General features: G+C 43.8%; 1 protein-coding gene across 2 annotated transcripts in view; it reads left to right on the top strand.

Annotated features, from left to right (window-relative positions):
• The window catches only part of LOC133643280 (adenosine receptor A1-like), a 26827-nt gene extending 17303 nt beyond the window's left edge, over positions 1 to 9524 (top strand). For both annotated transcript variants that reach the window (XM_062037763.1, XM_062037762.1), the window contains one exon: positions 8501 to 9524. In XM_062037763.1, coding sequence (XP_061893747.1) covers positions 8501 to 9152 — 652 coding nt within the window. In that variant the 3' untranslated portion in view covers positions 9153 to 9524. The remainder of the gene's footprint in view (positions 1 to 8500) is intronic.
• The last annotated feature ends 3356 nt before the right edge of the window (positions 9525 to 12880 follow it).

The following is a 12880-nucleotide window of genomic DNA, read 5'->3' as shown; positions in this document are numbered from 1 at the left end:
CTCAAACGAGAGAGTTGTTTTAGTAACACTCTTAATGTGCGACTCAAAGGAGAGAGTTGTTTTAGTAACACTCTTAATGTGCGACTCAAAGGAGAGAGTTGTTTTAGTAACACTCTTAATGTGCGACTCAAAGGAGAGAGTTGTTTTAGTAACACTCTTAATGTGCGACTCAAACGAGAGAGTTGTTTTAGTAACACTCTTAATGTGCGACTCAAACGAGAGAGTTGTTTTAGTAACACTCTTAATGTGCGACTCAAACGAGAGAGTTGTTTTAGTAACACTCTTAATGTGGGACTCAAACGAGAGAGTTGTTTTAGTAACACTCTTAATGTGCGACTCAAACGAGAAAGTTGTTTTAGTAACACTCTTAATGTGCGACTCAAACGAGAGAGTTGTTTTAGGAACACTCTTAATGTGCGACTCAAACGAGAGTTGTTTTAGTAACACTCTTAATGTGCGACTCAAACGAGAGAGTTGTTTTAGTAACACTCTTAATGTGCGACTCAAACGAGAGAGTTGTTTTAGTAACACTCTTAATGTGTGACTCAAACGAGAGAGTTGTTTTAGTAACACTCTTGATGTGCGACTCAAACGAGAGAGTTGTTTTAGTAACACTCTTGATGTGCGACTCAAACGTGAGAGTTGTTTTAGTAACACTCTTGATGTGTGACTCAAACGAGAGAGTTGTTTTAGTAACGCTCTTAATGTGTGACTCAAACGAGAGAGTTGTTTTAGTAACGCTCTTGATGTGTGACTCAAACGAGAGGGTTGTTTTAGTAACGCTCTTGATGTGTGACTCAAACGAGAGAGTTGTTTTAGTAACACTCTTGATGTGTGACTCAAACGAGAGAGTTGTTTTAGTAACACTCTTGATGTGTGACTCAAACGAGAAAGTTGTTTTAGTAACACTCTTGATGTGTGACTCAAACGAGAGAGTTGTTTTAGTAACACTCTTAATGTGTGACTCAAACGAGAGAGTTGTTTTAGTAACACTCTTAATGTGCGACTCAAACGAGAGAGTTGTTTTAGTAACACTCTCAATGTGCGACTCAAACGAGAGAGTTGTTTTAGTATCACTCTTGATGTGCGAGTCAAACGAGAGAGTTGTTTTAGTAACACTCTTGATGTGCGACTCAAACGAGAGAGTTGTTTTAGTAACACTCTTGATGTGCGACTCAAACGAGAGAGTTGTTTTAGTAACACTCTTGATGTGCGACTCAAAGGAGAGAGTTGTTTTAGTAACACTCTTGATGTGCGACTCAAACGAGAGAGTTGTTTTAGTAACACTCTTGATGTGCGACTCAAACGAGAGAGTTGTTTTAGTAACACTCTTGATGTGCGACTCAAACGAGAGAGTTGTTTTAGTAACACTCTTGATGTGCGACTCAAACGAGAGAGTTGTTTTAGTAACACTCTTGATGTGCGACTCAAACGAGAGAGTTGTTTTAGTAGCACTCTTGATGTGCGACTCAAACGAGAGAGTTGTTTTAGTAACACTCTTGATGTGCGACTCAAACGAGAGAGTTGTTTTAGTAGCACTCTTGATGTGCGACTCAAACGAGAGAGTTGTTTTAGTAACACTCTTGATGTGCGACTCAAACGAGAGAGTTGTTTTAGTAACACTCTTGATGTGCGACTCAAACGAGAGAGTTGTTTTAGTAACACTCTTGATGTGCGACTCAAACGAGAGAGTTGTTTTAGTAACACTCTTGATGTGCGACTCAAACGAGAGAGTTGTTTTAGTAACACTCTTGATGTGCGACTCAAACGAGAGAGTTGTTTTAGTAACACTCTTGATGTGCGACTCAAACGAGAGAGTTGTTTTAGTAACACTCTTGATGTGCGACTCAAACGAGAGAGTTGTTTTAGTAACACTCTTGATGTGCGACTCAAAGGAGAGAGTTGTTTTAGTAACACTCTTGATGTGCGACTCAAACGAGAGAGTTGTTTTAGTAACACTCTTGATGTGCGACTCAAACGAGAGAGTTGTTTTAGTAACACTCTTGATGTGCGACTCAAACGAGAGAGTTGTTTTAGTAACACTCTTAATGTGCGACTCAAACGAGAGAGTTGTTTTAGTAACACTCTTAATGTGCGACTCAAACGAGAGAGTTGTTTTAGTAACACTCTTAATGTGCGACTCAAACGAGAGAGTTGTTTTAGTATCACTCTTAATGTGCGACTCAAACGAGAGAGTTGTTTTAGTAACACTCTTAATGTGCGACTCAAACGAGAGAGTTGTTTTAGTAACACTCTTAATGTGCGACTCAAACGAGAAAGTTGTTTTAGTAACACTCTTAATGTGCGACTCAAACGAGAGAGTTGTTTTAGGAACACTCTTAATGTGCGACTCAAACGAGAGTTGTTTTAGTAACACTCTTAATGTGCGACTCAAACGAGAGAGTTGTTTTAGTAACACTCTTAATGTGCGACTCAAACGAGAGAGTTGTTTTAGTAACACTCTTAATGTGCGACTCAAACGAGAGAGTTGTTTTAGTAACACTCTTGATGTGCGACTCAAACGAGAGAGTTGTTTTAGTAACACTCTTGATGTGCGACTCAAACGAGAGTTGTTTTAGTAACACTCTTAATGTGCGACTCAAACGAGAGAGTTGTTTTAGTAACACTCTTAATGTGTGACTCAAACGAGAGAGTTGGGTGGAAGATAATACCCAGATTCTTTACCGAGTCGCCTTAGATAATTGTTTGGTTGTCAAATGTTTAGGTGGTATTATTAAATAGATGTCGGTGTCTAGCAGGACCGATAATCAGCATTTCCGTTTTCTTAGCGTTGAGTTGCAAAAAGTTAGCGGACATCCATTGTTTAATTTCATTAAGACACGCCTCCAGCTGACTACAATCCGGCGTGTTGGTCAGCTTTAGGGGCATGTAGAGTTGAGTGTCATCAACATAACAGTGAAAGCTAACACGTATGATGTCACCTAGCGGCAGCATGTAAATACTAAAGAGTGCAGGGCCAAGAACCGAACCCTGGGGGACTCCACACGTTACCTTAACATAGTCCGAGGTCACATTGTTATGGGAGACACACTGCATCCTGTCAGTAAGATAAGAGTTAAACCAAGACAAGGCTAAGTCTGACATCCCAATACGCGTTTTGATACGCTCTAATAAAATATTATAATGGACGGTATGGTAAGCGGCGCTAAGATCAAGAAGCAGCAACATAGATGACATCCATCGTTAGCAATAGATCATTAGTCATTTTTGCGAGGGCTGTCTCCATAGAGTGATCTGCCCTGAAACCGGATTGAAAAGGTTCACAGAGATTGTTAGTCACTAAGTGTTCATTTAGCTGCTGTGCAACTATTTTTTCGAGGATTTTGGAAATAAACGGAAGGCGGGACACCGGCCGGTAGTTTACTATGAGGTCAGGATCGAGGTTAGGTCTTTTGAGCAGAGGATGAATAACCGCTTTTTTGAATGGTAGGGGAACAGTGCCGGAGGAAAGTGATACGTTTATAATATTTAGCACTGATGGACCTAATATTACAAACAGTTCCTTGATAAGTTTCCCAGGAAGTGGGTCAAGTAAACATGTTGTTTGTTTTATCCCACTTACACGCCGTAATAATTCCTCAAATGTTATTTCATCAAAAAGAGAGAGACTATTTTGGAGGGCGTATCCGTCGTATATACAGTCGTATTTGTGTTAATAGAACCCAGTTGTAGCTGGGATGCGTTGTCTTTAATCTCCTTTCTAATGAGTTCAATTTTCTTATTAAAGAAATTCATAAAGTCATCTGCCGAGTGGGTGGAGCTACTGGGAAGAGTCCCTTGTTGGGTTAGTGATGCTACTGTACTGAACAAAAATTAAGGATTGTTTTTTTGTTGAGGCGGATGACATTTGAGTAATATTTAGCTTTAGCTAAGGTAAGCATGGGCTTAAAGGCCTACTGAAACCCACTACTACCGACCACGCAGTCTGATAGTTTATATATCAATGATTAAATCTTAACATTGCAACACATGCCAATACGGCCGGGTTAACTTATAAAGTGCAATTTTAAATTTCCCGCTAAACTTCTGGTTGAAAACGTCTATGTATGATGACGTATGCGCGTGACGTCACTAGTTAAACGGAAGTATTGGTACACCATTGAATACAATACAAAAAAGCTCTGTTTTCATCTCAAAATTCCACAGTATTCTGGACATCTGTGTTGGTGAATCTTTTGCAATTTGTTTAATGAACAATGAAGACTGCAAAGAAGAAAGTTGTAGGTGGGATCGGTGTATTAGCGGCTGGCTGTAGCAACACAACCAGGAGGACTTTGACTTGGATAGCAGACGCGCTAGCCGACGCTAACCGCCGACCGCACGGATGATCGGGTGAAGTCCTTCGTCCTTCCGTCGATCGCTGGAACGCAGGTGAGCACGGGTGTTGATGAGCAGATGAGGGCCGGCTGGCGTAGGTGGAGCGCTAATGTTTTTATCATAGCTCTGTGAGGTCCTGTTGCTAAGTTAGCTTCAATGGCGTCGTTAGCAACAGCATTGTTAAGCTTCGCCAGGCTGGAAAGCATTAACCGTGTAGTTGCATGTCCATGGTTTAATAGTATTGTTGATTTTCTGTCTATTTCCAGTCAGGGGTTTATTTCTTTTGTTTCTATCTGCATTTGAGCCCGATGCTATCACGTTAGTTCTGTAGCTGAAGGGTTTCGCTGATGTATTGTCGTGGAGATAAAAGTCACTGTGAATGTCCATTTCGCGTTCTCGACTCTCACTTTCAAGAGGATATAGTATCCGAGGTGGTTTAAAATACAAATCCGTGATCCACAATAGAAAAAGGAGAGAGTGAGGAATCCAATGAGCCAGCTTGTACCTAAATTACGGTCAGAGCGAAAAAAGATATGTCCTGCACTGCACGCTAGTCCTTCACTCTCACGTTCCTCATCCAAGAATCTTTCATCCTCGCTCATATTAATGGGGTAATCGTCGCTTTCTCGGTCCGAATCGCTCTCGCTGCATTGTAAACAGTAGGAAAATGCGAGCAGCCCTTCCTCCGGTGACGTCACGCTACTTCCGGTATAGGCAAGGCTTTTTTTTATCAGCGACCAAAAGTTGCGAACTTCATCGTCGTTGTTCTCTACTAAATCCTTTCAGCAAAAATGATGGCAATATCGCGAAATGATCAAGTATGACACATAGAATGGATCTGCTATCCCCGTTTAAATAAAAAAAAAAAAATTTCAGTAGGCCTTTAAAGTTATTAAACTATCACTCCATGCTTGATGGAAAACCTCAAGTTTAGTCGGGCGCCATTTGCGTTCCAGCTTTCTACATGATCATTTAAGAGCTCTAGTTTCTTCTGTAAACTATGGGGTGCGCCTTTTAGGGGCCCTTTTTAGCTTTAGCGGTGCTATACTTTCAATGATTTCACTCAGGGCGTCGTTAAAGTTATTAGTGAGGTTATCAAAAGAGCCCACATAATTTCGGAATGGTGCCATTACTGAAGGTAGTAGGCCAGCAAGAGTCATCGTTGTGGCAGCATTAATGTTGCGGCTGCTAAAGGAGTTATTATTATTAGCTTGTTGACAATGAGTCAGAACTCCGAATTTAATGATCGGACATTACTTTAGTATACGGGAGTATCATAACTTTGGAGGTGGTGACACCCCTGACAAGCACTAGATCTATCGTATTACCGTTGCGATGCGTGGGTTAATTTATTATTTGTGTAAGACCACAGCTATCTATTATAGTCTAGAGCCCCACGCACGGAGGATCCTATGGGGTATTCATATGGATATTAAAGTCCTGCATTATAATTATATTGTCGGCGTGCATCACTAGATCAGCGACAAACTCTGAGATTCCACTGATAAAGTCCGAATAGGGCACTGGGGGGCGGTAGATAACAGCCAGGTCGAGAGGTAGCGGTGTGACAGACCTCATAGTAAGCACTTCAAATGCCATCCATCCATCCATCCATCTTCTTCCGCTTATCAGAGGTCGGGTCGCGGGGCAGCAGCCTAAGCAGGGAAGCAGCCTAAGCAGGGAAGCCCAGACTTCCCTCTCCCCAGCCACTTCGTCCAGCTCTTCCCGGGGGATCCCGAGGCGTTCCCAGGCCAGCCGGGAGACATAGTCTTCCCAACGTGTCCTTGGTCTTCCCCGTGGCCTCCTACCGGTCGGACGTGCCCTAAACACCTCCCTAGGGAGGCGCTCGGGTGGCATCCTGATCAGATGCCCGAACCACCTCTTCTGGCTCCTCTCGATGTGGAGGAGCAGCGGCTTTACTTTGAGCTTCTCCCGGATGGCAGAGCTTCTCACCCTATCTCTAAGGGAGAGCCCCGCCACCCGGCCGCTTGTACCCGTGATCTTGTCCTTTCGGTCATAACCCAAAGCTCATGACCGTAGGTGAGGATGGGAACGTAGATCGACCGGTAAATTGAGAGCTTTGCCTTCCGGCTCAGCTCCTTCTTCACCACAACGGATCGATACAGCGTCCGCATTACTGAAGACGCCGCACCGATCCGCCTGTCGATCTCACGATCCACTCTTGCCTCAATCGTGAACAAGACTCCAAGGTATTTGAACTCCTCCACTTGGGGCAGGGTCTCCTCCGCAACCCGGAGATGGCACTCCACCCTTTTCCGGGCGAGAACCATGGACTCGGACTTGGAGGTGCTGATTCTCATCCCAGTCGCTTCACACTCAGCTGCGAACCGATCCATTGAGAGCTGAAGATCCTGGCCAGATGAATCCATCAGGACCACATCATCTGCAAAAAGCAGAGACCTAATCCTGCAGCCACCAAACCAGATCCCCTCAACGCCCTGACTGCGCCTAGAAATTCTGTCCATAAAAGTTAAGTGGCAGCTCAGAGATCACCTCAAATGATTTATATTTATTACTTAGGTTAGGGGTAAGGTTAAGGTTTTCAGTGTATATTAGTGCGACCCCCCCCCCCCCCCCCCCTTTTAAGGGGACGGGTAATATGCGCATTCGTATAGTTAGGAGGAGATGCCTCATTCAGCGCAAAAAAATGGTCTGGTTTGAGCCAGGTTTCGCTAAGACCAATGACGTTAAGATTGTTGTCTCTAATGACCTTATTAACTAATAACGTTTTGAGAGACAATGATCTTATGTTTAAAAAGCCCATATTATAGGTATTGGGCTGTTTTGAGGATTTGTTGTTAAAGTTATCCGTACAAGATTAGCTTCAATGTCTGGTGCTCTTAATTGTGGCTGGTTTGCTAAGCTTTATGTTTCGGGTGATGGAGTCCCCTATGACTAAGGTGTGGTGCCCGGTAGACTGGGGTGTAGGACTAGCTAAAGGGCTACATTTATTATGCGTCTCAACCGGTTCACCATTGCTTATAGGCCGCTTAGAGCTGCTATAATCTGGGCTAGTTAGCTCGCTACAGCTAACGCTAGCAGATATGTCCACAACGTTAAAGTTAGGAGATTACTCTGCTCTAACTGGTGGACACGGCTCTCATGCAGAGCCAACCTATCCATGAGAACGATGCACAAAGAGCAGGGAGCCATACTCACGGTATTTCTTTCACCAAGTCAAGTTCTTGCTGTCTTTGGGGAAGTGGTCACGACGTGTGGGGAGCAGATTCCTTCAGACTAACGCCGCCTTTCTCCGCGCTATCTTCGTTAGCTTAGCAGCTAGCTAGCTGAGAGAGGGGTGGTAAGACAGAGATTGGGTGATTTGCAAGTTAAATAAGACTACTAAGTATGTTTGGGAAGTAGTAAGCTGTAAAACAATTAGAAGCACACAGATAGAACGATACTTAGCTTTTTCGCAACAGCAACAGCGAGCAGTCAGCGAGCAGTCACATATAGAGGATCTTTGACTAGCGTTGGTCATTAGAAACAGCAGCAAATACTGGGCTGCAATATAGAGGATCTTTGACTAGTGTTGGTCCTTGGAAACAGCAGCACATACTCGGCTGCAATATAGGGGATCTTTGACTAGCGTTGGTCCTTGGAAACATGAGCACATACTCGGCTGGAAAATAGAGGACCTTTGACTAGCGTTGGTCATTAGAAACAGCAGCACATACTCGGCTGCAATATAGGGGATCTTTGATTAGCGTTGGTCATTAGAAACAGCAGCACATACTCGGCTGGAATATAGAGGATCTTTGACTAGCGTTGGTCATTAGAAACAGCAGCACATACTCGGCTGCAATATAGGGGATCTTTGACTAGCGTTGGTCCTTAGAAACAGCAGCACATACATTTAGGAGGATCTTTGACTGGTGTGCTGGAGCGTTATTTACCGTCACAAAAGCAAACATCAGCTCTTCCAGCTGAGCTCAGGAGGAGGTTCTTCTTCCTGTTGACGTCCTACAAAGCAACAAGTATCTTTGGCTGCTTTGATGCAAATCAATGGACTGATCATTGCAGGCTTTTAAGGGAAGGAAAATGTCCGCCCACATAACTGACAGGCAAAGTATGGTGAGGGAGAAGCTGTCAATTTGACATTGTTTTATATCTCCATGCTGATTAAATGTTCTCCTTGCAGGTACAGCACCATCGTGACCCAGAGGCGGGCTTACGGGGCTGTGGTTCTGTGCTGGATGGTCTCCTTCCTCACTGGCCTGGTGCCCATGATGGGTTGGAACAACCGCCGTGATCCGGTCAACCTCAGCCACAACGACTCCGTGGTGTGCAAATTCACCAACGTCATGACCATGAAGTACATGGTCTACTTCAACTTCTTTGGCTGGGTGGTGGCGCCCCTGCTTATCATGATCGCCCTCTACGGAGAGCTCTTCCGAGTGATCTGCCGGCAGCTCAACCGACGAGCGGAGGCCACCTCGGACGGCGAACGCTACTACAGGAAGGAGTTGAAGCTGGCCAAGTCTTTGGCCTTGGTGGTGCTGCTGTTTGTGGTGTGCTGGCTGCCGCTGCACATCATGAACTGCGTGAACGTGTTCTACAAGAAAGGTTCCATACCTCAGCCGGCCATCAAGGTGGGCATTTTCATGTCCCACGTCAACTCGGCCCTCAACCCATTGGTCTACGCCTTCCGGATTAAAAGCTTCCGGGTCACGCTGCTGGAGATCACCAGGCGGTGCACGTCCTGCAAAGCCAGGGAGCCCAGTCCATACCCCTGCAGCATGCCGGTGCTAACTGAGAAAGTGCCGCATGATCCTACAGAAAGTGCCAAGTGAGGCCTTGGCGGACTTTTTCAGACCAGAGATTTTCAACTCTTGGCTTTTGGGACTGAAGTACACAGAGCTCTTCCGTCATATAGAAGATCTTTGACTCACATTTTGTCAGTAGGCCCTGTCAAGTCTTTGTCCTGATCTTCAACTGGTCTTAACATACTGCCTCTGTTTTCATTCATGACTCCCATTTGTGGAGGTGAAAGTTTGAAAATGTGACAGTCTTGAGATGACATTATAAACAAAATGAAAATAAAAGTCCAATCTTCGGTCCTTACACTTCTGAAAATTTGTGAAATAGTCCGGTTTTGATAGACTATGAACTTAAAGCCATCCATACATTTTATTTTTTTCATTTGTCAGCTCTAAAGAACTTCTGCCTGCATCTACAAAGCCCAAAAGCAGTGAAGTTGTCACGTTGTGTAAATGGTAAAAAAAAAGAGAATACAACAAATCCTTTTCAACTTATATTCAATTGAATAGACTGCAAAGACAAGATATTTCATGTTCACACTGAGAAAAACCTTGTTCTTTTTTGCAAATATTAGTTCATTTGGAATTTGATGCCTGCAACATGTTTCAAAAAAGCTGGCACAAGTGGCAAAAAAGAGTGAGAAAGTTGAGGAATGCTCATCAAAGACTTATTTGGAACATCCCACAGGTGAACAGGCTAATTGGGAACAGGTGGGTGCCATGATTGGGTATAAAAGCAGCTTCCATGAAATGCTCAGTCATTCACAAACAAGGACGGGGCGAGGGTCACCACTTTGTCAACAAATTCCTGAGCAAATTGATTAAGAACAACATTTCTCAAGCAGCTGTTGCAAGGAATTTAGGGATTTCACCATCTACGCTCCGTGATATCATCAAAAGGTTCAGAGAATCTGGAGAAATCACTGCACGTTAGCCATGATATTACACACCTTGGATCCCTCAGGCGGTACTGCATCAAAAAGCCACATCAGTGTGTAAAGGATATCACCACATGGGCTCAGGAACACTTCAGAAAACCACTGTCAGTAACTACAGTTGGTCGCTACATCTGTAAGTGCAAGTTAAAACTCTACTATGCAAAGCCAAAGCTATTTATCAACAACACCCAGAAATGCACCCAGCTTCGCTGGGCCCGAGCTAATCTAAGATGGACAGATGCAAAGTCCACATTTCAAAATGTTTTTGGAAATTGTGGACGTCGTGTCCTCCGGACAAAAGAGGAAAATAACTATCCGGACTGTTGTAGGGTGAAAGTGTAAAAGCCAGCATGTGTGATGGTATGGGGGTGTATTAGTGCCCAAGACATGGGTAACTTACACATCTGTGAAGGCACCATTAATGCTGAAAGGTACATACAGCTTTTGGAGCAACATATGTTGCCATCCAAGCAACGTTATCATGGACGCCCCTGCTTATTTCAGCAAGACAATACCAAGCCAGGTGTTACAACAGCGTGGCTTCATAGTAAAAGAGTGTGGGTACTAGACTGGCCTGCCTGTAGTCCAGACATTGAAAATGTGTGGTGCAATATTTTTGAGAAGGGAGACTGTTGAACAACTTAAGCTGTACATCAAGCAAGAATGGGAAAGAATTCCACTTCAAAAATGTGTCTCCTCAGTTCCCAAACCTTTACTGAGTGTTGTTAAAAGGAAAGGCCATGTAACACACTGGTAAAAATGCCTTTTTTGCAATGTGTTGCTGCCATTAAATTCTAACTTCATGATTATTTGCAAAAAATACCAAAGTTTCTCAGTGTGAACATGAAATATCTTGTCTTTGCAGTCTATTCAATTGAATATAAGTTGAAAAGGATTTGTTGTATTCTCTTTTTATTTACCATTTACACAACCTGACAACTTCACTGCTTTTGTACTTTGTACATTAACTACATCATTTCCATCAGTCGCTATTTGTAAATGTACGTGGTTGTTGACTAAATGCTTTCACACAGAACTCATGCACACTCAAAGGCATGACTATGTTACACTTGGGTCGCACGCTAATGTACGGATGGTTTCCCAAAGATGCAGACAGACCTCTGGAAGCAGAGTGCAGGTAAGAAAAAGGATTTATTCTCATCAATCAAGCAAGAATACAAACAAACAGAGTAGCAAAGCTTAGCCTGCAAACAAGAAGACGTAGCATGCATGGCTAACAAAGGTCAATGTTGCATGAAGCAAACAAAACAGCCAGAGAGGCAGGACTAAATAGCTCTCTGATTAGTGACCGGGAGCAGGTGAGCATCCCGGCCACTAACCAGAGGCAGGTGAACATAATCAGCACCCATGGCAACCAGAAACACAAACACAGGGGGGCTAAAACAGAACTAAGAGAATCCTAAACATAAACAAAACATGATCCGGGCAGCGGATCATCACAGAAGAGGCCCGTTCCACCAAAAGTTCAAGAACTGAACTTTGTGGTTTGCGTTTCCACCCCAGTTCCCAGTACAGGGTCAGGATGACAGCGCATGGATGAATGGTGTCAATCAATCAATCAATCAATGACAGCCCTAAAGCAGCACTAACCTTATAGTTCCAGAACTTTATGGACGATACATGGACTTGCAACTAGTTGAAGGACACCTGTGTCATGGCCTGAGGGGTGTATGTCTGGTGCTTAGTGACTCTGAGGAGGTGTAGCAGGAAGCCTGTCACACAAAGAACTGGTGGTGGGAGCTGCCATGCAAGACCCTAACCACCACCCATCAGGAGCAAGGGTGAAGTGTCTTGCTTAAGGACACAACGGACATGACGAGGCTGGTAGAAAATGGGGATTGAACCAGGAGCCCTCAGGTTGCTGGCACGGCCACTCTCTCAACTGTGGCACGCCATTCCCAAAGAAAGAAGAATAAAAGTCAATCATGCTGGTATCATCCTGTGAGCTGGACGCTATATGCGCTAGTCCTCATGGGACATGTGGTCTTCTGCTGGCAAAACACCACGGAAAGTTCTTAAGTGGAGCCTCAGAGAGCCTCACCAACCACAACATCCCCTGGCCTCAACCCCCATGGGACAGGACATTTCACACTCGGGTTGTACTAATGAATCATATTCTGCTCTATACCGCCTCGAAAAAGTACCGTTCCACCACCCCCCCGTCATCGCCACGTCATGACATTGCTGGTTTTAGGAGCAGAGGAGCATGTTGGGCAGCGCGCACACACAGAGTACTTACAAGCAGACACAGTGTGTAGACAGAAAAGGGAGAACGGACGCATTTTGGCTTAAAAGCTAACGATAAAGGTGAAGTTATAACACTGAAACACCCTCAGGAAGAGCTGCTTTAAGACATGGCTAGCTAGCTAGCAGCTAACATCTAAATCACTAATCCTGGCCTCCATGGTGACAAATAAAGTAAGTTTCTTACAACTACATTATCACTGGAGGACGAGGAATAGCTAAACATGCTTCACTACACACCGTAAGAGGATACAATAGCTCGCCGGCGTCACAATGTAAACAAATGCCATGGGTGGATCTACACCTGACATCCACTGTAATGATACCAAGTACAAGAGCGTATCTAGTCGATACTACTATGATTACATCGATTTCAAAAATGTTATTTCTTTTACATTTTCAATGTCTATTCCGTTTATTTGTATTTGTGTTTGACTTTCTCTTCTACTGTTACCAAATATCAATTAATATCAAGTTCTACTGAGATGAAGGATAGTCAGTTTTTGTCAAAGCATCTTTTTCATTTGTTCATTTCTTCTGTTATTATTGTGTGAATGT

The sequence above is a fragment of the Entelurus aequoreus genome, linkage group LG26 (genome assembly GCF_033978785.1).
Source record: "Entelurus aequoreus isolate RoL-2023_Sb linkage group LG26, RoL_Eaeq_v1.1, whole genome shotgun sequence".
NCBI classification, from domain to species: Eukaryota; Metazoa; Chordata; class Actinopteri; order Syngnathiformes; family Syngnathidae; genus Entelurus; species Entelurus aequoreus.
The sequence above is the reverse complement of the archived record's forward strand: the minus strand, read 5'-3'. Positions and strand labels throughout refer to the sequence as shown.